This window comes from Phyllobates terribilis, unplaced genomic scaffold, assembly GCF_046119375.1.
Source record: "Phyllobates terribilis strain yellow unplaced genomic scaffold, ASM4611937v1 Scaffold_3__8_contigs__length_932513732, whole genome shotgun sequence".
NCBI classification, from domain to species: Eukaryota; Metazoa; Chordata; class Amphibia; order Anura; family Dendrobatidae; genus Phyllobates; species Phyllobates terribilis.
In genome coordinates this window covers 835,011,819-835,039,230 of record NW_027362763.1, presented here as the reverse complement: position 1 = coordinate 835,039,230, position 27,412 = coordinate 835,011,819, and the positions used below count along the sequence as shown (strand labels likewise).

Genomic DNA, 27,412 nt, shown 5'->3' with positions numbered 1-27,412 from the left:
AGGCCAAAAATTTAATATAAAGCGATTGAAAAAGTTGTATGTTCTAAAAAAAAAAAAAATTGGTTTAGATGAAAACGTCAGCTTCTTACACAAAGCGTCAAGCTCTTATATGGCTCAGTCAGTGAAAAAAAGAAATGTTCAGCTCTCAGAATATAGTGACCCAAAAAAACAATTATTTGTTGTTAAATTTTGTTTTAGTGTGCAAGAGCAGCAAAGCATAAAAAACGCTTATGTAACACTGGTATCGCTATATTCGTACTGACCCGAAGAATCAAGCTGCCTTATCAATTTTATGCATGGTGAACAGTGTAAAAAAGATGTAAACAATAACAGAATACCAGGATTTTATTCATTCTGCCTTGGAAAAATTAGAATAAAAAGAGATCAAAAGATGTTATGTACCCTAAAATGGAACCAATAAGAACCTCAAATCATCATGCAAAAAAAAAAAAAAAAACATCCCTCATACAGCTCTGTTGGCTAAAAAATAAATGTTTTTCACAGCTCTCAGAATATGGCAATGACAAAAAAAATTTTGTGTGTTATATTAGAAAGAAAATCTATATAAGTCTGGTATTGCTGTGATCATACTTACGCTAAGAATAAAACCGTCTTATTATACAGTGAACGACATAAAAAAAAACTTGAACTGCTGTTTGCTTGTTTATTCTGCCTCCCAAAAATCAGAATAAGGCATAACAATGTCACATGAGCACTGGAAGACTCCTCACTTGAACCTTATACTCACTTGATGTGAGTATAAGGTGTTTTTATCCTACTTTAAGGAATATTGTAATTGAGAAGGGGCTGTCTGAGTAGTGAACAATCCCTTTAAGGATATAAGCATTCAAAGTTTGAAAATTTCTAATTTTTCTAAATTTTCATCAAATTTCAGATATTTTCTTAAAAGAAGCAAAACCTAACGACATAAATTTACCAATAACCTAAAGTAGAATGTGTCACAAAAAAAACAGAATCACTGGGCTATGTTGAAGCTATCAGGAGTTATTACTACATAAAGTGACACGTGTCACATGAAATATGGGGCTCGGTCATTTAAGTCAAAATTTGCTTCACCACTAGAGGGTTAGAATCATTTGACCAATCTTTTGTAATGTGTTAGACGGTATATTGTAAGTTGCGCTATTTATGAAATAAAGCGCATGCATCATACCTTATATCTCGATTCTAAAAAAATCTCTAAATATCGCTAATGTTCTATTGGTTTTGTTAAGAAAATGAAATGTATCAAGGTCACTTGTGTGTCACTCGCACTGCCATTTAAAACATGTAAATAAACTACTTTTAGTTCTGCGTGTTGTATCTGTGAATACACCTGTGAAAATGGCGAGGTCTTAGGGAGAACTTAACAGCCACAGTCAGTGTGACACTAATGACTTAATTTAGTAGCTTTGAAGTGAGAGGTCATTAATGCAAGCTTAGATTTATAGGCAGGGCAACCAAAACAGCAGGGGGAAACCTTTCATGTATTTTCGAAGACTTCAATGCAATCTTTCTTCCAGAAGAAGAAGAAAAAATAATAATGTCACAGCCAAGGAATTGGATAAAACTTCACTTTTTTTTTTGGTTTCAGTCTCATTTATGAAAACTTGTTTTGTCCAAAATCATAAAAAATAAAATAAACAATGTGGTGTGTCTAATGGCAATAACTTTGGGTAGGATTACTGGATTTAATAATCCACTTCTTGTGCCTTTGCTTTTGACAGCAGACTGGGACAGATATAAAGCTTCCTCTGTACCATCCGTCTGATCTGCGTGTCCTTGATTTCATGGCTATTACGTGTGACCGTTTTCTTTTATGCCGTTCATGTGATCATAGAATTATATTGTGTTCCTAAAGTTGCAGTGATTTAGGGATAAAGTTAAACACAGATGTCTGCTCGTATCTTAAATTAATAGAATTCAAATTGATCAGGGGGTACGTCCACCCGGCTGACACGTGTCATTTTGAAAGGTCGTGGTCTTGTACAGATTCTTCCTTGTATCAGTTGCCTCTAAACTATGATAAAATATAAACGAAAAATATTATGTAGGTAAATCTATCTATAAGTCAGACTGCCCTAAAATAAATGAAATCCAAATTTAACATTCCACAGGTTAAAGCTACAAAAAAAAATGTTAGACATTAACTGGAGTTAATTGGAAAAAAATCTGAATAGTGGAGTGGATTTTACCTGGTCCAACATCTCTTTTGTGTTTTAGGATTCTCTTTATGGTCATCTGTATTCTAGCAATAATGGTTCTATTTTGTAGTAACCTCTTTAAGAGTAGCTAGTCCTTGCTGGTTATTTTGTATGATCATACTTCGAAGCAGAATGCATTTTGCCTACACCTCACCATCATATATGTGACATACAGTTGAAATCAGAAGTTTACATACACTATATAAAAATACACATATGCATGTTTTTCTCAATACCTCACATGAAATCAGAATAAACCTTTCCCTTTTTAGGTCAATTAGGATTACAATAATTTTTAATATTTGCCAAATGCCGGAAAAATGAGAGAGAATGTTTTAAGGCATTTTTATTACTCACTGCAAAGTCAAAAGTTTACATACATTTCATTAGTATTTGGTACCATTGCCCTTAAACTGAACGACTTGGTCAAACATTTGGGATATCCTTCCACAAGCTTCTCACAATAGTTGGTCAGAATTTGGGCCCATTCCTCCTGACAAACTGGTATAACAGATCCAGGTTTGTAGGTCACCTTGCTCGCACCTGCCTTTTCAGCTTTGCCCATAAATATTCAATAGGATTGAGATCAGGGCTTTGTGATGGCCACTCCAAAACATTGATTTTGTTATCCTTAAGCCACTTTGTTACTATTTTGGCAGTATCCTTCTGGTCATTGTCCATCTGTAAGACACATTTCCGCCCAAGTTTTAACTTCCTGGCTGATGTCTTGAGATGCTGCTTCAGTATTGCCACATAATCTTCTTTTCTCATGATGCCATCTATTTTGTGAAGTGCACCAGTCCCTCCTGCAGCATAACAACCCCACAACATGATGCTGCCACCCCCGTGTTTCATAGTTAGGATGGTGTTCTTAGGCTTCCAAGCTTCTCCCTTTTTCCTCCAAACGTAACGATGGTCATTATGTCCAAAAAGTTCAATTTTAGTTTCATCAGACCACAGGACATGTCTCCAAAATTTAAGGTCTTTGTTCCTGTGTGCATTTGCAAACATTAATCTGGCTTTTTATGTTTCTTTTGGAGTACTGGCTTCTTCCTGGCAGAGTGGCCTTTCAGCCCTTGTTGATACAGTACTCGTTTCACTGTGGATATTGACACAAACTTACCAGCTTCCGCCATCATCTTCACAAGGTCTTTTGCTTTTGTCCTTGGGTTGATATGCACATGTTGTACCAAAGCATGCTCATCTCTGGGACATAGAACCCGTCTCCTTCCTGAGCGGGTATGATGGCTGGACATTCCCATCTTGTTTGTACTTGCATATAATTGTTTGTACAGATGAGCAAGGCACCTTCAGGTATCTTGAAATTGTACCCAAGGATGAGCCAGACTTGTGCAAGTCCACAATTCTCTTCCTGTTATCTTGGCTGATTTCTTTAGACTTTCCCATAATGATGCACAAAGAAGCAGTGTGTTTCAGGTGTGCATTAAAATACATCTACAGGTGTGTCTCTAACTCAAATGTTGCTACCAGAAGCTTCCAAATACATTACATCATCATATGGGCAGTCCAGAATTGTTTAAAGGCATATTAATCTTAGTGTATGTAAACGTTTGACTTTGCAGCAAGTAATAAAAACGCCTTAAAACATTCTCTCTCTCGCATTATTCTGGCATTATGCAAATATTAAAAATTATGGTAATTCTAATTGACCTAAAACGGGAAAGGTTTATTCTGATTTCATGTCAGATATTGAGAAAAACATGCATACAGTATGTGTCTTTTTATATAGTGTATGTAAACTTCTGGTTTCAACTGTATCTGCTTATCTTTGACTTGTGGAACTTAGATGACATGAAATTAAACTCATCATCAAGATAAAGCTGTTGTCCAGCAAATAGAGTTGGTGCGAACCAATCTGCAGAATCCCAGTCCATCGGCCACGATAGCGGTTAGTGGCAGTTGGCTGGGAGCGTGAGTACCGCCTCTTTCTTTATGGCTTCTCAGCTCTACTTTTGATTAGATGACCTGGCGCAAAGCCACATTTGCATCACGCTGTAATGTTGACGACATCCCAGGCCAGCTAATCAAAAGAAAAGCCACATATGCCATCAATGAGGAGGGAACAGGGGACAGTTAGGTTAGTGAGTTGAGGTGATAGATTTATCTAAAGATATGTGTTTTTAAAACACGTTTAAAGACATGGGGGCTAGATATTAGTTGGATCGTTTTGGGTAGTTCATTCCAGAACACTGGTGCAGCACAAGAGAAGTCTTGAAGACAGAGCTGCAAGGTTCTTATTATGGAGGATGTTCATCTTAGATCAGTTGCGGAATGGAGGGCACGGGTTTGGTGAGGCAAAGATGAAGGATGACATATAGGAAGGTGCAAAACTGTGAAGAGCTTTGTGGGTGAGAGAGATAAGTTTGTATTGTATTCTGTAGCGGATGGGCAACCAGTGTAATGATTGGCACAAGGTGGAGGCATCGGTGAAGCGGCTGGAAAGAATTATGACCCTAGCTGGCACATTCTGGATGGATTGGAAAGGAGAAAGTTTGGTTAGAGGGAGACCGATCGGTAAAGAGTTGCAAAGTCCAAACGAGAATGAATAAGAGCGGCAGTAAGAGTTTTTGCAGTTTCAAAGGTGAGAGAAGGTTGGATTCTGGAGATGCTTTTAAGATGCAGGTAACATGAGCTAGTGATTGATTCGATATAAGGAATAAAAGAAAGATCTGTGTCAAATATGATCCCAAGATAGAGCGCTTGATGCTTGGGAGTTATAATTGAACCACCCAAGGTAATTGCAATATCGGATATAGGTAGATTAGTAGAGGGAGTAAACACGAGAAGTTCAGTTTTGGGGAGATTCAGTTTCACATAGAGGGTGGACGTGATGTTAGAGACAGCTACGTCTGAGTGTCCGCCTCCTGTGGGCATACACTCCCGAAAAAAGTGCATGGCAGAGCGCACATTCGCTCTGCTGTCACCATTGTGGTTTATGGACATGTCAGAGCATACATCCAGACCCTGTTTTGCGGGGAATTTTAGGACGTATGCCCCAACGGGGACACCGAACGCTGTGTGAAAGTACCCTAAGGCTTGCAGCTTCTTGTCCCAGCTTACTCTACTCAGTCTGTTTTCCTATACTTTGTCAACTGCACCATAACCACCTTTGGTGCCAAAAATCATCTCTATATTTATACATATTCTTTCTTCTACTTGGGAACTGTGCGGCACCACATTCAAGCTTCTATATGTTGCAACAGCTGACCTCTGCCCTAATTGTCACTATGACAGTGTCCAACACAGTGTCTACACACCACACATAAAGCCCTATACAGAGCTGCTGTACAGGGTAGGGCAAGCCATGAAAATAAAGAAATAACTACTTCTAAGCTACAGTTCCATATTGCTTAAAAGATTATTGTTTTAAAGATTTGGATACCATGGCTTAAAAACGGTCTGGAAGACAAATACTTAAAGGGGTCTTCCAACCCCACATTTTTTAACCAGGTGCAAAAAAAGAAGGACAAAAGAGTAATATGGCAAAGCAGACATAATTTTATTACAATACAAAAACTCCAAAGTGGTAAAAATATTCGAAATCACAAGGGGAGGGAATAAGGTGCGAAGTGCCAGAAACCGGAGAATCCCTGGGGAAACAGGGCAGTGAAGGATTATAAATTCATGGGTATATAAATAGCAATGGGCAAGTATGAGTACATAAATAAATAAAAAGGATATAGAAATGGGACAACTGGGGGGATTTTTTCCCCTTATAATGTAATATACAACTCACAGTCCAAAAATAAATAGCTATCATGTGCAAATCGCAAGTAAAATATATTGGCAGGAGGTAAAGACCAGAGTTCAATTGAGAACAAACATATTACTCCGTATAAACACAAGGGGAAGTATCCACACAGTGTCCCAGAATCTGCCCTAGAAGTAAACTTAGTAACTCACCCAAGAGAGTCAAAGTAGAGGAGAGCCCACGAGTCCCAGGGAAACCCCAGAGAGTGCTGATGGTGAGGAACGCGCCCCGACGCGCGTTTCGCCGGTCTTTCTCAAGAGGCACTCTGGTCTTTACCTCCTTCCAATATATTTTACTTGCGATTTGCACATGATAGCTATTTATTTTTGGACTGTGAGTTGTATATTACATTATAAGGGGAAAAAATCCCCCCAGTTGCCCCATTTCTATATCCTTTTTATTTATTTATATACTCCTACTTGCCCATTGCTATTTATATACCCATGAATTTATAATCCTTCACTGCCCTGTTCCCCCAGGGATTCTCCGGTTTCTGGCACTTCGCACCTTTTTCCCTGCTCTTGTGATTTCGAATATTTTTACCACTTTGGAGTTTTTGTATTGAAATAAAATTATGTCTGCTTTGCCATATTACTCTTTTGTCCTCCTTTTTTTGCATCTAATTATATGAGTAGGCAATGCGGACCCAGTGCTCGACACTTTTGTCTTGGTACTATAGTCCGTTCAGTATTGTGTAGTTGGCCATTTTTTTGCTCATTTTTTAACCAGGGTAGAATAATATGGAGTAATATTCCCCTTACGAACTTCTTGTTGCTTTTGTGCTTATTCTTCCCTATTCAACTGCCAGTCTCTAGTCACGATGCTTTACCATTGGCAATTGAAGCCAATCACTGGGTATAGCAATGATGTATCGCTAATGCTGTCACTACTGTGGCCAGTGATTGGCAGTACAATTACATATCATCTTGACAAGTCATTGCTGGTACCAAGGTGAACAGAGACCAACGGGAGCCAGAGAAGCTTTGGCATGGCAGCAGTAAGGGGAATGAGGTGAGAATGGCTTCTTTTGTTTTTTTTTTATACCTGTTGTTTCTTTTACACCTGCTGCTTTTAAAAAACAACATGTGGTTGGATAAACCCTTAAAACAAATCTTTAATTCTGGAGAAGTTAAAATCTGATAATAGTCATTCCATTATTATCTATATGTTTTATTATTATAGGTTGAACTGGTGATTTTATTTACAAAAGTTATAATTTGCTTTGTTTCTTTTTCCTTTAATTCATTTCTAAAATTAATTTTCCTGTTTTGTTTGGATGTTCAGATTCGTATACTATTGATTTATACATTATTTAAAAAAACAGTATCCTGTCTTTTGATTCCAGGGTTAACGCCGGACAATACTAATTTAAAAGGTATTTTAAGGGAAAAGCGGAGTTCAGAAGGTACCTTATCTTCAAGTGAACCAAGTCCTATACACAGGTAAAAAGTTTTGTTTTTTAGTATTTTATTTCTTTTTTTTTAGTTTGACTTCCTGTGATCAAAATCTAAAATCACTGTTTAAGTTTTGAATGGCTTGGCTACATTTTTTCACGAAGCCCAGGTATTGTTGTGCAGCTGTTGTGTTCTCATTTTAAGACTCAATTGACATTGCACTGAACCTCAAATTAACGTGTACAGCTGCTCTCCGTAGGGCTACTTAGAAACCAGACAAAGGCAGTTGTCAGGCGGAGAGCAGACATAATGCAGCAAGAGTCTTGAAGAAATAAAGTGGTGTATTTATTCTAGTTCATATTGACAGAATGTAAACCAAGCTTCATTCAATGCATTTTTCTTTTTGTTTTATTCATTACCGGACTTATATCACTTTCCCTTTTAATATCCAATCTAGTAATTCTTCTGATTGTAGCCATTTAATTTATTCAATTAAATCAACCGCCTAGGTGTTCCTACTGAATGTAAGAAAGAATGGCAGAAGAGTGGATTTTTTTAATCAATAAGTGTCATCGTGTTAATTGAATGAAAATATTTAATTAACTTGGGAGTCTACACTGAATACTAACAAAAAAATATTAAACATTGCAATATAAAATGTGAATAAATAGCTATTATTATATTATTTATATATATATATATACAGTACAGACCAAAAGTTTGGACACACCTTCTCATTTAAAGATTTTTCTGTATTTTCATGACTATGAAAATTGTACATTCACACTGAAGGCATCAAAACTATGAATTGACACATATGGAATTATATACTTAACAAAAAAGTGTGAAACAGCTGAAAATATGTCTTATATTCTTGGTTCTTCAAAGTAGCCACCTTTTGCTTTGATGACTGCTTTGCACACTCTTGGCATTCTCTTGATGAGCTTCAAGAGGTAGTCACCGGAAATGGTTTTCACTTCACAGGTGTGCCCTGTCAGGTTTAATAAGTGGGATTTCTTGCCTTATAAATGGGGTTGGGACCATCAGTTGTGTTGTGCAGAAGTCTGGTGGATACACAGCTGATAGTCCTACTGAATAGACTGTTAGAATTTGTATTATGGCAAGAAAAAAGCAGCTAAGTAAAGAAAAATGAGTGGCCATCATTACTTTTAAGAAATGAAGGTCAGTCAGTCCGAAAAATTGGACAAACTTTGAAAGTGTCCCCAAGTGCAGTTCCAAAAACCATCAAGCGCTACAAAAAAACTTGCTCACATGAGGACCGCCCCAAGAAAGGAAGACCAAGAGTCACCTCTGCTTCTGAGGATAAGTTTATCTGAGTCACCAGCCTCAGAAATCACAGGTTAACAGCAGCTCAGATTAGAGACCAGGTCAATGCCACACAGAGTTCTAGCAGCAGACACATCTCTTCAACAACTGTTAAGAGGAGACTTTGTGCAGCAGGCCTTCAGGGTAAAATAGCTGCTAGGAAACCACTGCTAAGGACAGGCAACAAGCAGAAGAGACTTGTTTGAGCTAAAGAACACAAGGAATGGACATTAGACCAGTGGAAATCTGTGCTTTTGTCTGATGAGTCCAAATTTGAGATCTTTGGTTCCAACCACCGTGTCTTTGTGCGACGCAGAAAAGGTGAACGGATGGACTCTACATGCCTGGTTCCCACCGTGAAGCATGGAGGAGGAGGTGTGATGGTGTGAGGGTGCTTTGCTGGTGACACTGTTGGGGATTTATTCAAAATTGAAGGCATACTGAACCAGCATGGCTACCACAGCATCTTGCAGCGGCATGCTATTCCATCTGGTTTGCATTTAGTTGGCCCATCATTTATTTTCAACAGGACAATGACCTCAAACACACCTCCAGGCTGTGTAAGGGCTATTTGACCAAGAAGGAGAGTGATGGGGTGCTATGCCAGATGACCTGGCCTCCACAGTCACCAGACCTGAACCCAATCGAGATGGTTTGGGGTGAGCTGGACCGCAGTGTGAAGGCAAAAGGGCCAACAAGTGCCAAGCATCTCTGGGAACTCCTTCAAGATTGTTGGAAGACCATTTCCGGTGACTACCTCTTGAAGCTCATCAAGAGAATGCCAAGAGTGTGCAAAGCAGTCATCAAAGCAAAAGGTGGCTACTTTGAAGAACCTAGAATATAAGAAATATTTTCAGTTGTTTCACACTTTTTTGTTAAGTATATAATTCCACATGTGTTATTTCATAGTTTTGATGCCTTCAGTGTGAATGTACAATTTTCATAGTCATGAAAATACAGAAAAATCTTTAAATGAGAAGGTGTGTCCAAACTTTTGGTCTGTACTGTATGTGGCTCTAAAAAATTTAAGGGGACACTTAACTTACCCATTGGATCTCTTTGCGTGAAGGATTCACGTTGAATATCTTTACTGATATAAATTGTGTAATCCATTGAGAATAATATTACGTATCAATGGAGACCAAAATCATCAACCATTTAATGGCTGGATTACAAATCACCCTGAATATGAAAGTAAAAGAAATGAACTCACGGGCTGATCCAATTTGCATGAATTTCATCACAACAAATCGGTATTTGTATGGCCCCCGTGTGCCTGTATGGACTCCTGACAATATCTGGACATGCTCATAAGATGACAGATTGTATCTTGGGTATGTCCTTCAATCCAAGGAAATAGGTAGGTTCCAGCTCCAATTAAAATGGTGATCCTTTATTGAAAAAAATCAATTCAAGTACGTATTCCATGAAGAAATCCTGGGGAACATGGATTAGAAAATAACATGCTGCTACTGCAACTCCAGTGAGTACGTCTGAAACGCTTTACAGTAGCAGCATGTTATTTTCTAATCCATGTTCCCCAGTATTTATTCATGGAAAATGTATTTTAATTGATTTTTTTCAATAAAGGGTCACTATTTTAACAGGAGCTGGAACTTTCCTATTTCCTTGGATATTTCTACATCTGGTCTGGATGAACTTCCGTGCTCCTAATTACATTGAACTGCATAATGTGAGCTTGCAATGTCGCTAATTTTATTCATCATCGCCTTCAATGCCTGAGTAAGGACATAAGTGAGCTCCTGGACAGTCTGTGGCACCACTTGGCGGCATCAAATGCACTGATACATAATGTCATAGAGGTTGTTAATTAGATTCAGGTCTGGTTGAGTGTCAATCAAAAACATCAATGCCTTAGTCATTCAGCAACTACCACATGTGGCCGGGCATCTAGAGGAACCCATGGCCCACTACACCAGTGTTTTCATCATGGAAACAGCATTCAGGGTACCTTTGGCTATTACATGAAGGTTTGTGCAACCCACCAAAAATATGCCTCCCAAAACCACATGATCGCCAATTGGGGCAAGATAGATGGTGTTTGCTTACCATAACGTCTCCATGCTCTTTGACGTCTGTCATGTGCTAAGTGTGAACCTGCTTTTATCTGTGAAAAGAATGAGGCGCTAATGCCAAACCTGCCAATTCTGTTGTTCTCTGGCCAATGCCAGTCGATCTGCATGGTGCTTGGCTGTGAGAACTGATCCAACTACAAGTCATCAGGGCCCTAATCCATCCTCATGGGGTTTTGGTCATGCATATGCAAATGCTTGAGGTCATTTTGTTGGGTTCTCGCAGTGATCATCCTGTTCCTACTCGCAAAAAAGATCAGATATCGGTCTAGCTGCTGCATTTCTGCCCCTCTACGGACCTGTTCGGCTATTATTGTGTTTCAGCCATGTCCTGGCATTTTCTCCATGGTCTTGAGACTGTGCTGAGAAACATGACAAACTTTCTAGCAACAGAATCTATAGATATGCCTGAAGGAGGTGGATTACCTGTGCAATCTGAATGGGATCCAAGTATAGCCTCATGATGCCAGCAGTGTGAAAGACACTAGCAATACGCAAAACTAGAGCAGGATCAGTCAGGAGGGATAAAGGAGAGAGCAACTCTCTGTGGCCACCACCTGCAGAACCATTCCCTCTTTTTGGGTTGTCTTCTTGTTGCCTTTCCAGTGCTCCTGTTCTCACTTTTATTTTCACCAAGGCAGGTGAAATCAATGTATACTTCCTTATGCTTCCTAACTGGACAGATTGTTATCTCTGAAGCTGAATTAACTTGAGTTTCTACTTAAGTTTTCTTTTTGGTTTATTTAAATGTGGAGACCTAAACACAGACCCAAATGATGCATTAAAGAAAATTTTATTCTAAAAGAATTGTGCAAAATTAGAAAAATGTATGGTTTTTTTCCAGAAAAAGTACCTTTCTTGTCCATAGGCTGTTTTTGCTGTTGTAGCTCAGCCCATCACGGTTTACTTTACTTCGGAATTTGCCAATACATAACAGTCCAGTTCAGTGTAACTCCACTCAAAATGCCTAATTTTATGGCCTTGTTTTTTTTATCCTTTTTCACTTGTGCATCTTTTATTTATTAACTAATTGGGAAGGAAAATATCAGATTTGATAATCCAGGAATAGAAATATTTTTTTAATTATTTTTTTTGTATAATTGTATAGGCTTTAAATACATTTTTGAGACCTCTTTCCTGCTTTTTGCTCCTATAAAACACTTTTGGTAAGCAACTTTTACTCCCGCTTCTTGCAAATTCAGAGTGGTCACCTTCACTGCCTGTTAATCGGTCACCCAACTCCACACACTCCTAGATTGACCAAGGTGATCCACATCAATATTGCATATATCTGTATCTTGTATCTGAATATTTTGTATTTCTCTGTGATGCATCTGCTATCTATCAGTCTGTCTATACATTCTACGAAAAATCATAAATTACAAATTTCTATTTAGAAGCATTACCATGGAGCTCAATGTAGACGTGTGGAATTGATCATTCCCTCTGTTAGTTTAATGGTATTAAAAATGAAACATTTTGGCGAGGGGTATTTGCGCAATATTCTTGCTACTTTTTTCTGTTTCCTAAAATGTCTGTGCAACTTGGCAAAAAAAAAAAAAAAAGATACGATTAAGCCATTTACTATATTATGCACCAGAAAACTGTAGCTGGAATCTAAAGACAGCCCAAAGCCATGCCACATTTATTTAGCTTTTGTTAATAAATTTGGCACATCTTCAGTGCACTTTTAAGTCAAGACTGTCATATAAAACACTAGTCTTCATAAATTCCAACTTCTATGATTGATTATTCTGATAACTTGGATATTATTAATCATTTTACAAAACCCTGGAATGCCAGACACCAATAAGAAATTATAGAATAGCTTTCCCAATAATTATTATTATTTATTATTAGAGCGCCATTTATTCCATGGCGCCTTACATGTGAAAAAGGGGTATACATAGCAAAAACATTTACATAATCTTAGCAAAACGAGTCAGCGACTGGTACAGGAGGAGAGAGGACCCTGCCCGCGAGGGCTCACAGTCTACAAGGGATGGGTGAGGGCAGAGCTGGTCGTGCAGCAGTATGGTGGAGCGGTGGTTACTGCAGGTTGTTGGCTTTTCAGAAGAGGTGGGTCTTCAGGTTTCTTTTGAAGGTTTCCACGGTAGGCGAAAGTCTGATGTGTTGGGGTAGAGTTCCAGAGTAGGGGGGATGCGCGGGAGAAATCTTGTATGCGATTGTGGGAAGAGGAGATAAGAGGGGAGTAGAGAAGGAGATCTTGTGAGGATCGGAGGTTGCGTGCAGGTAGATACTGGGAGACTAGGTCACAGATGTATGGAGGAGACAGGTTGTGGTTGGCTAGGTTAGGGTTTTGAACTTGAGTCTGTGCAATATGCAATAATGTATTCCAGTGGTAAAGAATTGTTCAAGGAAATTTTTGGGAATCTGAACTTTTGTGCCTAAACTCTGTTTTAACAATGAATATAGTACCATAAGTATTTTTTGTGTGATTAAATCCCAATTCTAAGAACAAATCTAATATTTTTTACCACTTTTGGTTGCTGTCAGCTGTTCTTCATATTGCTGTAGAATTTCTTGGATTATATCAACAGTGATGAATATAGATACTTGACTGAAGAAAGATCTGTGTAAAGTGAACATTACAATGCCTACACATCCAGAACACTATGTTAATTATTACTGATCGCTGCCACTTAATTAATGGACTTTCCAGATGAGCTAAGAAAAGCAACAGTACAATGTACAAGTCATAGACACTCATCAAAACCCATGAAAATTTGATCTACAGCCATAGCACTTCTCTATGGAGTACAGTGATATATTTATCAGTTGCAATTATTCCTCTGTGCTGTCTTGAAGACTGACTATAGAGCTTCCTTTATTTTATGTTTTTTCTTCCATTTCCTTTTGCTGATCCACATAAATCATGCGTAGTCATAAAAGACTATACTATTACGGAGCATCCACTTACCGGATTCAATGGGTCTCATGTATGAGCAGGATCAAAAGCAAATCCAACATTAGTCAATAAAAAGTATGATCTGGAGACATGTAATTGCAGGAAACATCAGGAACAATTTATAATACATTGATCAACAGTTCATTTTGTTTAGCCTTACATACTTTATAGATGATATAACGTGTGCATTATTGTTTCTTACTCTTTCTTATTTTTCATAAGTTCCAAAAATGAAAACCTTCAAATAATGTTTATATTTACAGGCACACTTTTAATGTTTCTGCTTTACAGTTTCATTCATTAGAAAGTATCATAAAAAATAACAGCATTTCATGTTAACTTTTTATAATAAAATTTGTTTTCTCGTTGATTTTTTTTCTATCAAAATAGCAACAACAAAAAATAGGAAATATTTCTGTTTTTAAATTGGCCAGTTAGCTAATTTTTCCTGATCCATATTTCTCATTTTCAGCTTTGTTGTGTAGACTATTAAAGGATAAGCAGAGTCATGCCATTATGATTGGAGGGCAGGGGATTTAGCGGAAAGGTAGTATCACTATACATAGAGATAGGGCCCTGAATGTGTCTCCCCTGATGCGCCTTGTCCCTGGGGAAAGACCCAACTCTAGCTGCTGTTGGAGAATGTATTAGTTCGTTCACACTTTTTTTAGTCCATTGACTCCCATTCATTATAGCTGCTATAAAACAGACAGCAATGTATACTGGCAATAACAGGAAGGAGGAAAACACCACCAATATGGCAGCCTACAGCAACAATTTTTATCACATTGTCTTATGAATTCATTTGTAATATCGCCTGAAGAAGGAGCCTCTGTGCTCTGAAAGCTTCTATATATATATTTTTTTCTGGTTAGCCAATAAAAGGTATCACTCCGAGAATACTTTTGCCATTTTCGGGCATAAAAGTATTTACATCAATTTTTCGGGCTAACACGGTAACACAATATAACTTTGTATTGTACAGTATCACATTTACAAAATTAGTAAACACAATTTTTCTTTTCTACAAATTAATAATTACTAAGGTTAAATACATCATATGTTTCCCTTACATTTTTGTCTAGATTTATTACATACCCTTTTGCTACAATAACTGCTCCTACATTTTTCTAATGGTGATAGTTACGATACATTTAGTCTCATAAAAATGATGAAAAGTTGTCCATCTGAATAGTGATTTCTTCTCCTACTTTTACACAAAGAAACAATGTAAAATGTATTATTTGCATTTTAAAATAAAGTTTAATGCCTCAACATGCCGCTTGCTAATTAGGTCCATTCATTCAGACGATGCAGAGTCCAGTCTCGCTATACATGCCTTTTTCCCACCTTACATGGCGTGATTGACATCTCTGAGCACCAGTGGCATGACTAGAGCCTAATGGGACCCGGTGCAAGATTTGCACCGGGGCGCCCCCCCCATCCTGAAAAAAATAGATATATAATGTAATGTATGTGTGTGTGTGTGTGTGTATATATATATATATATATATATATATATATATATATATGTGTGTGTCTTCCATCCTAGTATATATGTCCCTATTCCTGGCCGCATTCAGGTATATATATCACCCAATCTTCTATATGTCCCTTATCCCTGGCCCCATCCTCATATATATTTGTCCACATCCTGATCTATATGTCCCCCATTTTGCCGCTGTTCTTTAATGTATAGAAGAAAATAAACTATTATACTCACCAGGGGCATACATAGAAGTCATGGGGCTCCACAGTCATCCATAAATGGTAATGCACCACCATAGTCATCCATAAAATATAATGCACCCCCATAGTCATCTTATAAAGTATAGTGCACCCCATAATCATCTATAGTAGTATAATGCACCCCATAGTCATCATCTAAAGTATAATGTACCCCCATAGTCATCCATAGTAGTATAATGCACCCCGTAGTCATCCATACTAGTTTAATGCTCCCCCATAGTCATCCATAGTAGTATAATGCACCCCCATAGTCCTATATAGTAGTATAATGCACCCCAGTCATCCTAAGGTATAATGCATCCCCGTGGTCAGCCTATAAAGTGTAATGCTCCCCATTGTCAGCCATAGTAGTATAATGCACAGCCTATAACCATCCATAGTAGTATAATTCACCCCATAGTCATCTCATAAAGTATAATGCACCCTCATAGTCATCCATAGTAGTATAATGCATCCCCATAGTCACATATAGTAGTATAATGCACTCCTATAGTCATCCTATAAAGTATAATGCACCCCATTGTCATCCATAGTAGTTTAATGCACCCCATATTTAAAATTAATACTCACTGTGCCTTTGCTGACTCCGGCGTGCGACAGGAGCACATGACGTCACTGCTATGCGCCCCGTCATGTGCATGTGATGTCAGCTGTTGGCCTCTGATTGGCCGGCAGTGTGAATTGTGGTGCGCGGACCCACTGGCGTCTGCGCGCCCCGGCCCTCACCTGCCGGGCGACTGCAGTCGTTATGCCACTGCTGAGCCCAGATCTTGTGGTGATGTTTCCTGCCCTTAGAGAAGTCAGTCAAGCCATACATGGATGAGTAAGGCCACGGTACACATTAGACTGAACCCATCAATATTGATGGGATCAACTAGCTGTATAATGTTCATGGGGCCCCTGGATTCTCCCCAACAGATGATGTCGGGTGAGATAAGGATCCTGAATGTCTGATTTAAAGCTACTGTTCCTTTTGTTCTGTAGAGATAAGTTAGATGATGTCCAGCAGCAGCTCCCCCTTAGGGTATGTGTACACTTTTAGTATTTGCCGCAGAAAAATCTGCTGCAAATACTGATGTTTTGGCAGAAAAAACGCAGCATGTGTTTTTGACATGTTTATGTGTTGTTAATGTATTTTTTTTTTGCAAGCGTTTTGATGTGTTATTTTCCATTCATTAGTATGGGTGAAATCTGTAGTAAAAATGCTGAAAAAATTGACATGCTATGGAATTAAATCTGTAAGGAAAAAAGTAGGCAACATATGCTTGAGACTTCTGAAATCTCATTCACTTTGCTGGTACTAAGAAGTTCTTCAGGTTTTGTGTCAAATCTGTGCAGAAAAATGTGTAAAAACCACAATGTGTGCACATACCCTTAGAGGACACAGGAGTGCTCAATAGGGTTAGCGCTCCTGTGTATGGGAGAGTTGTGCTGAATGACCGCTGTCTAGAGTGTTATTGGGGGACTTGAGCATACGGCGCTAGTTGGCATTAAACTTCATTCTTTGAATGCTGCAACAAGAGAACTGTGAGGTTTGGGGACAAAAGCCTTGACAAGTTTCCTTTAAGTACCTAAGGTCACGGTAGAGATTATTATTATTTTATTTTTGAGAATTGCTGTAAATGTGCACAGTAGTGAAATTATCCTTGACTGTTTGGTGGTACTAGGGATAACACCTTCAGTGAATTGAGGTCTTCATCCAAATTTCACTAGAGGCGGCCAAACCTGTTGACAGTTTAATGAGTAAGGGAACCTCACAGCTCTTTCCCTACAGCTAATGTCCGATAATATGAAGATCGGGCAGTATTGTTTTAATGCCCAACACTTTTCTTATTTACTCACCCCTTTGAAAACGCATGAAAGTTTGGCCTGGCCGAAAGTTCATGTGTGCGGTGGAATTGGCTAAACGATCGTTCTCAGGAATTGTCTCCTCTAGTAACAAATAATTTCACATTAGAAAGTTTTGTTGTATACATCACTTTTATATTGTGTAACAATATTTACATGCACATCTGTCATTTGTGTCTTGTGTTGTGTAGTATTACAGCTAATGCTCATAGGCTTTTAGAAATCTTCCACAGTGAGACTTTATTTGTCTTGTGATGAAAATATCAACGACCGTAGAACCTACTGAAGAGCGGAATATCCTTTTCCAGTTTTTGAGATCAGATGTTCATCTTAAGTCAATGTCCTGACTTCTTAACAACCAATGCTGACGTGTTTTTTCCATTTATTTTTGTTGTTACCTTCAAATTCATGTCTGATCATTTCTAATTTGATTTCTGAATCAAGGCTGCAACACCATATACCCGAATCATGAGTATATCTTCGAGTACTATATCCCTTTTCTGCAGTCCCAATGACCCCTTTTCTCTAATTGTTCAAGGTTTGTCCTCACTATGGTGCATAATTCCTTTTTGTTTTCGGTCTCTTTTCTCTGCCATGTGACCAATTTTGTAAGATAAAACTACCTACATTGATCGGGAGTGAATGTTTGAAAGGGATAATGGGAAGAAAGCTAAGATAATAAATATTACATGAGGTTTCCGATCAGAAAAAGCATACTATTTTTTTTTGGAGCATATGTAGGTTTTAGAGGGTCCCCCCCCCCCTCCCCCCCACTCATAATCATTTGATAAAGATGTCTTGATGTATTGAAAACCAATTAAAGCTAAAAAACAAGCAATAATACACATATAGATGTAAGGCAATATACACATTTTATACTTCTTCAGTATAACTTGTCAGTATTTGGGGACATTTTAAAAAAAAGTGTGTTCTTGAGAGAAAAAAAACACTGAAGGCCAATTGTAAAGCATAACAGACAAGGTCACTTGTAGGGCAGACTGAAAGTGTTTTTCAATGATGGTATTTTATTTTTTAAACTAGAATTATTTTTTTCTAATCATTTGCTAGCTTTATACATTATTTATTATGCTTTGCTTATATAGCACCATCATATTCTGCAGCGCTTTACAGGCATTATCATCACTGTCCCCATTGGGGCTCACAATCTAGATGACCTATCAGTATGTCTTTGGAGTGTGGGAGGAAACCGGAGAAACAGGAGGAAACCCACCCAAACAAGAGGAGAACATATAAACTCATTGCAGATGTTGTCCTTGGTGGGATTTGAACCCAGGAGCCCAGCGCTGCCCACTGTGCTAAATATACATTATGAATATTTAATAAATATATATATATGTGCCCGCACATAAACACACGTATGTGTGTGTGTGTGTGTATATATTCCGTATTTTTCGGATTATAAGACGCACTTTCCCCCACCAAAATCTGGGGGGAAAATGGGGTTGCGTCTTGTAATGCGAACTGTATGAGCCCAAGCGCTTACCGGCGTTGGTGGAGCGGGGTCCCAGGATTGCTTCTGCCTTCCGGCAGAGGCAGGAGTCAGGAGATGGCTGGGGGCTGAGATCTCAATCTGAGCATGTGCCGCCTCTGACGACCATTTTCCCGGAAACCACTGCATGGAACAGTATGGAAGGAGCGAGGCTCTGGCTTTTACAAAATTTCAGCACCACCAGACACCTACTGCAAGCAAGGGGCCAGCAGCATGATGGGCACCGCAGCCATTGTCCGACTTCTGGCAGCTACGATCTCCCGACTTCTGCCTCGACCCTGCCACCTAGGACCCGGCTCCACCAACACCTCAGCCCCCCAGGTAATCTGATTATAACACGCACTGGTTTATAAAAAAAACATTTTTTTCCTATTGTCTCCAAAATTTGGGGTGCGCCTTATAAACCAGTGCAGCTTATAATCTGCAAAATACGGTAATATATGCGGTATATATAATGATAGCAGACAAGGCTGAAAAAGAGGGCAAGTGTTTTCACAGATGGTATTTTATAATTTAACCTAGAATAATTTTTTTATGGAAATAGTGCAGAATTACTATGATTTGCTAGCTATATATATATAATATATATTAATAAAAAATATAATAATAATTGTAGGTTAAAATATAAAATACCATCTGTGAAATCCCTTGCCCTCTTTTTTGTCCGCCCCCACAAGTGGCCTTGCCTGTTTTCTCCACAGTCTGCCTTCCATGTCTTCAGTGTTTTTCTCTTGGGAATACTCTTTTTTTTTTTTTTTTTTTTTAAATGTCCCCAAATGGTGACAACCATTAGATGACAATGCCGTGCTCCTCTTCCCACGGGTTCACACTAGATACTTGGTTAAGCGAGTTTATTTTGATTTTCTGTCTCAGTCCTTTGTAATATGGTTCATCCTCATTTAAAGTGCCTCATAATGCCGTCCTTGTTACCCTTGAAGTTTTATTTCCCTACCAGCTGAGGAATAATAGTCTGTTTTTATTTTAAGTTTAGCAGCAGCACATGGCTAGGCGTACTTGACATCAGTCTTGGAAGGGAGAGATTAAGTTGGTGAAAGAGACGCTTGGTGTAGACAGAAAGCATGGAGCTCAGGTGCTCACTTATTTGTGATTGACATGCAGCGAAATTTCTTCTAGGCTTACTTTTAAAGATTCCACTTATGGCAGTCACTTCTTGTGCTTTATTGCTTTTACAAGTGGTCTCGAAAACCCTGTACTTGAAAATAAACATAACCGTGCTGTTACTGCTGGGGTACTTTTTAAAAAGTCTTCTTTGCTCTGTTTTGTCAGTGAGCTGATGAGTGACATCAAAGCAGACCCCGCTGGACCTAAATTAAAAAAAAAAATGGCTTCCTCTGATGTCCTAGAGACAATAATTATGATGTGCCAGTTAAGTCCAAACTACAGCTGAGGGATTTTACTTTAAAGCAGAGGATTGGGCGCAAAAAAATGCATTTATAGCTCTTTGTCTGCCACCTCATTATGTGTGGGTCTGATTCATTAAGTAATTGGTTTGCAGTTGTTTACATGAGTATTAAGGCCTTCTATTCATAAGCCTTTGAGAGATACATTGTGCAAATGTTGCATGTTATGAATGCCGAATGAGGGGCAGGGGGCCAGTCCTATTGGCTAAACACTGTACTCTGTTGAAAAGCAAGAGAAAGGGATTGGGTGCTGCTTTGCATAGCAATGACTTTGCTTTAATAAGCTTTACAGATTAATACACACAAGCTATAAAAGATGCAAAGAGATACTCTTAGCACATTTAAACATGCTCATTTCACTATTGTGGTACTGGAGACTGAAAGAATCGAGTTCTTTCATATTCATTTTTCCCTCCGTCCTATGTCTTTAGAGGAGGAAACTTAATAGAATCCGATGTTTATTGTATTATAAATCAAGGGACAGAGCAAGATCTGCAACAGTTTATTATTAAAGATTCATTCAATGTAAATCTTTTTCTGCCATTGTATTTTCTATAGCAAAATCATTTTGTGGTTGAATGGGGATAAAAGGCGTAATGTGCAAAGAAGTGAGTCTTAATAGGACGCTGCTCTCTGAGTAAAGACCACTTGTTCGCCTTTGTGCAGGAGAACATGCCAGCTTCCTCCTCTTCAGTACGCACTGTTCATTCTTCTACCATTTAAAACACATTTTGTTTCTTTCCCATAAAACATTTGTTAAAAAAAAACATAAATTCAACAGGAAAATACTTACACTCGGTTATCAAAAAGAAGACAAGGGAAAATAATCAGTGCACACAGCTAAAGCAAGAAAAACATAACCAGTGTTGGATAGATAGTGTAGTAACTGGTAAATTCTTCACTGACTGCTTCGGTTTGAGGCTGATTTTCTGGAAATGTTTGCTACCAGACAATATGCTTCTGTGGGATTTTGTCTGTGTAATAATGAACAAGCCAGAGGAGGTCGCCAGATACTGAGCCTTGCGGAGCTAGAAGATGTGCTTGTGTGTATGTAGACAAATCTATGTGTATATACATTTACTTATATTATGGAACATTTTTTTGTTTATATTTAAGATATTAATTTACTTGTTTGTTTTAAATAATTTTTTAACACAAAACACAACCTGATAAACACAACCTCCCGAAAAGACAACCTGCCTAAAACACAACTTGACAAACACAACCTACCAAATACAATCTGCATAAAAGACAACCTAAACACAACCTGCCAAAAAGACAACCTAAACACAATCTGCAGAAAAGACAACCTAAATACAACCTGCCTAAAACACAACTTGACAAACACATTCTGCCTAAAAGACAACCTAAACACAACCTGCCTAAAACACAACTTGACAAACACAACCTGCCAAACACAATCTGCTGAAAAGACAACCTAAACACAACCTGCCTAAAACACAACCTGCCAAAAAGACAACCTAAACACAACCTGCCAAAAAGACAATCTAAAAACAACCTGCATAAAAGACAACCTAAACACAACCTGCAGAAAAGACAACCTAAATGCAACCTGCCTAAAACACAACTTGACAAACATTCTGCCTAAAAGACAACCTAAACACAACCCGCCTAAAACACAACTTGACAAACACAACCTGCCAAACACAATCTGCTGAAAAGACAACCTAAACACAACCTGCCTAAAAGACAACCTGAACACAACCTGCCAAAAAGACAACCTAAACACAACCTGCCAAAAAGACCACCTAAACACAACCTGCAGAAAATACAAGTTAAACACAACCTGCCTAAGAGACAAGAGTCTTCAAAATATATTAGAACCTTCCTCTATCTAAACTAAGAGATGCTGCTGTTACAACCATAGTTTGAGGTTTCTGATGGACTGTAAGATACTTGCTATTTTCTTGGAAATAATTAGTAAAAAATAAATAGTATTACAATTATTCTCTGTTTTATCCTAACATTTCTGGCATTTCGTTCATGGTTCTGTTTTGTATTTATATGTCGATATAATATTGATTTTCAACACTGACATGGGTCTGAATGGTGTCATACATTCTCACATAATCAATGAGATATTTTAAAATCTAAAACTTAAAACCTTTTGTCGATAATTGTAGAGGTTTTCAATTGATTTTTTGTATAGTATTTATAGATGATGAAACGTTTTGGTTTTTTAATAATTGGGCACACGCATAGTTTTTTATGCATCTTTTAATAAGGTGGTTTATTAAAAGATTTAACAATAATTATGGATTAATGTAGACTTTCACATTATCTCTGCATCCTCCTGTTAATCTCTGTGCTGTTTGCAGTTCCTAACATTTACCATTAGATGGCAGTAATATACATATTTTTCTTGAGTTGGGGTTGCTCATCGGCTAGTAGATCTGCACCATTAGTACCGAGATGCGCCTAAATACCAAGTTTACATAACTATTTAATCAACTTCGACCTTCTTTCTCTTCCTCCTTTCCTTCTTTTGTAGATTGTTAACTCTTGTGGGTAGGACCCTGTGTTCTTCAGTATCATTCTGGCACCCAATAAGCTCCAGCTTATTGCATTTACATGTTTGTATTGTTTATTCAGGTTAAACTCTGTGTATTTCATCTGTAAAGCAGCATAGAAGTTAATGTCACTATAACAGTAAATGATAATAAGCTTTCATTAGACTAAACTTCTTCTTGTTTATCAGTAATAAAATGAACACACCATATACCTACACAATGTTCCTGCTAATATTCCACATAGTTGTGTGTTCTCATGAGCATTATTTCCAATGAACATCTTTTTTTGACTAATGTTTGATTTAAGTAAATACCTTCCAATTTCCATCTGACTGTAAAACTCCTCCTTAACCCCTTCCCACCGGAAGCATTTTTCATTTTTGCCCTTTTTTTATCTTCGAATTCTTCTCAGTCATAACTTTTTTCTTTCTTTTTTTTGTCAGCATTGTTTTTGCAGGACAACTTTTGAATGTACCATTCGTTTTACCATATAATGTTCTCAAAAACATGGAGAAAAAAATCCAAGTGAGGGAAAATGGTGAAAAACTGCAAATCCGCCATTTTTGGGGGGATTTCGTTTGTGGTAAAAATAACCTGGCGACTTGATTCCTAGGTCAGTTATGGCAATACTAAATTTGTATATTTTTCTTTATTTATTTTTATTGTTTCAGTGGCTAAAAAAAATTCTGAATTTTATTATGGACAAGATGCACAAATTGGACTCCGTCTGGTCACTTTGGGATTCCTTTTCCCTTATTTATCAACCATAACTGGCTTTGGTGATTCTAATCTCTAGTCGCTTCTTCCTCCACTGTCTTTTGTCCTTTCTCCTTGTAGTCTTGTCTGTGTTTTTGTTTTCCTTTTTTGCTACATTGGTGTAGAAGCAGCGATTGATCTAATGTGCGGGAGAGATTTTTTTGCGCTATTATTTGGAATAATTCATGCTACTCTAAAATTCATGTTAGTTAACCCTTTAAGACATAACCCTTTCAAAGACATACTGATAGGGAATCTAGCTTGTGAGCCCTAATGGGGACAGTGGTGATAATGTCTGTAAAGCGCTGTGGAATTAATGGCGCTATATAACTGAGTAAAATAAATAAATAAGGACTGGGTGATTTTTCATTTTTGCACTTTCATTTTTCCTCCCCTTATTCCAAGAGCCGTAACTTTTTTATTTTTTTGTCGACATAACCTTATGAGAGCTTATGTTGTGCGGGGCGAGTTGTACTTTTGATTGACATTTTATGATGTGATGTGCTGGAAAGCAGGAAAAAAATTCCAAGTGTGGCAAAATAGCCAAAATAACCCCACAATTCCACAATTTGTTTTTCTTTTTTTTTATTTACAGCGTTCATATTATGGTAAAAATGACCTGGCAATATGATTCTCCAGGTCAGCACGGTTACGCAAATACCTAACATGCATAGATTTTTTTTATTTAAGTTATGAAAAAAATTCTGAAATTTATAAGAAAATAAATAAATAATGACAGATTGACAGCGGCATTAAGCCACGGCCCTACTATCAGTATTTGGTCAGTATTGTTTCTCAGGAGTGGGAGCCAAAACCAGGTGAGGAACAATCAGAGAAAAGGTATAATAGAAACAAGTCACCAATTCTGCATTTATCACCCACTCCTGGTTTTGGCTCTCACTCCTGAGAAAAAATGCTGACCGAATACTGACCAAATATTGATTGTGGGGCTGTGGCCTTAGACAGATTAACAGCCATGGGTGGAGCGCCGCTCCACCTTCGGCTGTTACACGCAGATGATGGCACATTATTTCAGCCATCAACTGCCAGAGCCTTTGCGAACCCGCATCAAAGTCAGGGAACCAGCATGTGATGCACCCTGTACGTCATATGTCATTAAGGAATCAAATTATAAATCTGAGCAAAAATTATTTTACTGTTGCACATGTAAAAATTGAATAAAGTTATAATAAAAAAAATTGGAACATTTTCCAAGACACATAACTTTTTTTTATTTGCCCACCGATGCAACTGTAAAAGAGCCTATTTTTTTGACATGCCGAGATTTGGATTTTAACCCCTTCATGACCTTGGGCGTATAGGTCGGTCCAAGTTTGTGTCCCTGTATTTGATGCAGGCTCCAGCGCTGAGCCTGCATCCACCTGTTGTTGTTAACAAGTTAACTGCAGCTGTCAATCTCTGACAGCGCCATTTAACATGTGCCGGGCGGAAACTCATCACAAGGCCCGCCCACCAGCTTTCTTGTCACATGACCGTGACAGCCAGGGGTCTGCAGAAGACCCCCATGACTGTAATTATAAATCTCCTATGAACGCAGGCCAGAGATCATGATTTACTCTACCCATAGCAGTGCTGAAGCCCTCCTATGTATTGCAGTTGATCAGATGATCGCAGCTTCAAGTCTCATAAGGGGATTATTGAAGCATGTAAAAAGTAGAGAAAAAAAAGGTTTTAAAAAAACACAAGCTCAAATCACTCCTTTTTGCCTATTTAAAATAAAACAATTTAAAAAATAAATAAAAAATACACATATTTGGTATCGCTGTATTCAGAAATGTCTGGTCTATCAAAATATAAATTAAGTTAATCCGATCGGTAAATGGCGTAACAAGAAAAACAATCAAAACTCCAGAATTACGTGTTTTGGCCATCACAACATTGCAATAAAATGCAATAACAGGTGATCAAAACATTGGATCTACCCCAAAATGGTATCAATAAAAACATCAGCTCAGCTCGTAAAATATAAACTTTCACCCAGCCCCAGATCCTGAAAAATAGAGATGCTATGGGTCTCAGAAATTGGCAACTTTTTTTTCTCCTTACAAATTTCGGATTTTTTTTTCATCACTTACATAAAAAATCATTTATACATTTTTGGTATCTGCATACTTGGAGAATCCTATTGCCAGGTCAGTTTAAGCATTTATTGAACATGATAAATAAAAAATAAAAAAACAATTGTGGAATTGCACTTTCTTTGCAATTTCACTGCACTTGGAATTTTTTTCCTGTTTTCCAGTACACAATATGGTAAAATCAATGGTGTCAATCAAAAGTACAACTCGTTGTGCAAAAAAACAACTTTTATGGAAAAGTAAAAAAGTTACGGCTCTGGGAAGAAGGGGAGCAAAAAGCGAAAACACAAAAAAGGAAAATTGCAAGGTGGTGAAGGGGTTAAAGGAAACACAAAACACCTCATTAACCAGAGCCTGGCTGTGTGACTGCAGTTAGATATGTTTTACTTTGAAATGAGGCGTTTCAGAGAAGACAGTTTGAAAAACTGGCTGTAAACTATAGGCAGAGACCTGGCTAGTCCGATGACGTCCCTGGCCGGCTTCTCCTCACTACGCTCCAGTTGATTGACAGAGCTTTCCATATTTGTTTAATTTAATTTCTTTATTTTAAAGTGGACCTATCACTTATTCAACAAACTTCGTTAAATACCTTGCAAACATCCCTGAGCTCCCCTGATTCTTCCACTGTTTTCCATTTTACGTTGCGTCTCTCCCTTGCAGAGATATTCACATTTGTTTCTTCTGGAGCGCACTATGTGAAATCTCTGCTTTGCAGTCCGACTAGGCATTTATTAACATTCTTTTCTGGGGGCAAGCACTTTCATCCTTGCATTCCAGATACCAACAATCACAGCTCTGCTGCTGATCTAGCAGTCTATCCTTATAAGAGGCTGCCGATCTGTGATTGGCAGCGTCTGTGAGAGAGGGGCGAAAGCGCACGCTCCTTAGAGAAGACTGAAGAAACGCTCAGTTTCAAGCAGAGATTTCATATTCAGGCGAAACTAATGTGAATATCTCTGCAATTGAAAGCATGAGTGCAAAACCGAAAACAGAGGCAGTGAGGAAAACTCATGGATTTTTACAAGGTATTTAACATTTTTTATCAATATTTTTAGTCCTCTTTAAGGAAAGGGGTTTTATAAATTTTTTAGATATTTTTTACTTTTTTTTTTTTTTTTTTTTAACTTTTACACTGTATTTTTGTAGTCCCAATAGAAACTTGAACGTGAGATCATTCGGTCACTTGTACTAAAATGATGATCTTTTACGAAGCGCAGTCTTTGGCTGGACTTCGAAGGAGTGCCAAGGTGGCAGAGATGGGGTCACTTGGCAGGCTTCCAGCTACCATAACAAGCCATGCAATTGCATGAAATAAATGCTGGTGTTGGAGATTGACAGCAGCATTTAGTTAAACAGCAGCAGTCTGCACCAGCTCCATAGTGAGTTATGTAGGTAGGTGCGAAAATATTCAGTGCAAGTGGTATTTTATTAATTTAAATTTCTGCGTGTTCTATGCATGGGAGTCCAGTGGCGGTCCAGAGTGATATAGGGAAGGCTGCCAATCACTGAACTGGACCAACAGTATCAATTGTTTATGAACATGGACTTCTGTTTCCCAAACTGCCAGCTGCACATTGTAAGATCTTATTGACTACTGTCTCATTTTTGTTCATTTGTTTTGATTACTTATATTCAAAATCATCTGAGAAACTCTAAATGTATTTTTTTTTTACTGGATCAGAATAACTTTTATTGGGGTATTTTACATACACTACTCACAAAAATTTAGGGATATATGGCTTTCGGGCGAAATTTATATAAAACCTAAATAGTTAACGCT

General features: G+C 38.0%; 1 protein-coding gene across 4 annotated transcripts in view; it reads left to right on the top strand.

Moving 5' to 3' along the window:
- Positions 1-27,412, top strand: part of KIZ (kizuna centrosomal protein) — a 194,446-nt gene that overhangs the window by 139,916 nt on the left and 27,118 nt on the right. For all 4 annotated transcript variants that reach the window (XM_073672453.1, XM_073672452.1, XM_073672454.1 and 1 more), the window contains one exon: positions 7,322-7,418. In XM_073672453.1, the coding sequence (XP_073528554.1) occupies positions 7,322-7,418 (97 nt within the window). The remainder of the gene's footprint in view (positions 1-7,321; positions 7,419-27,412) is intronic.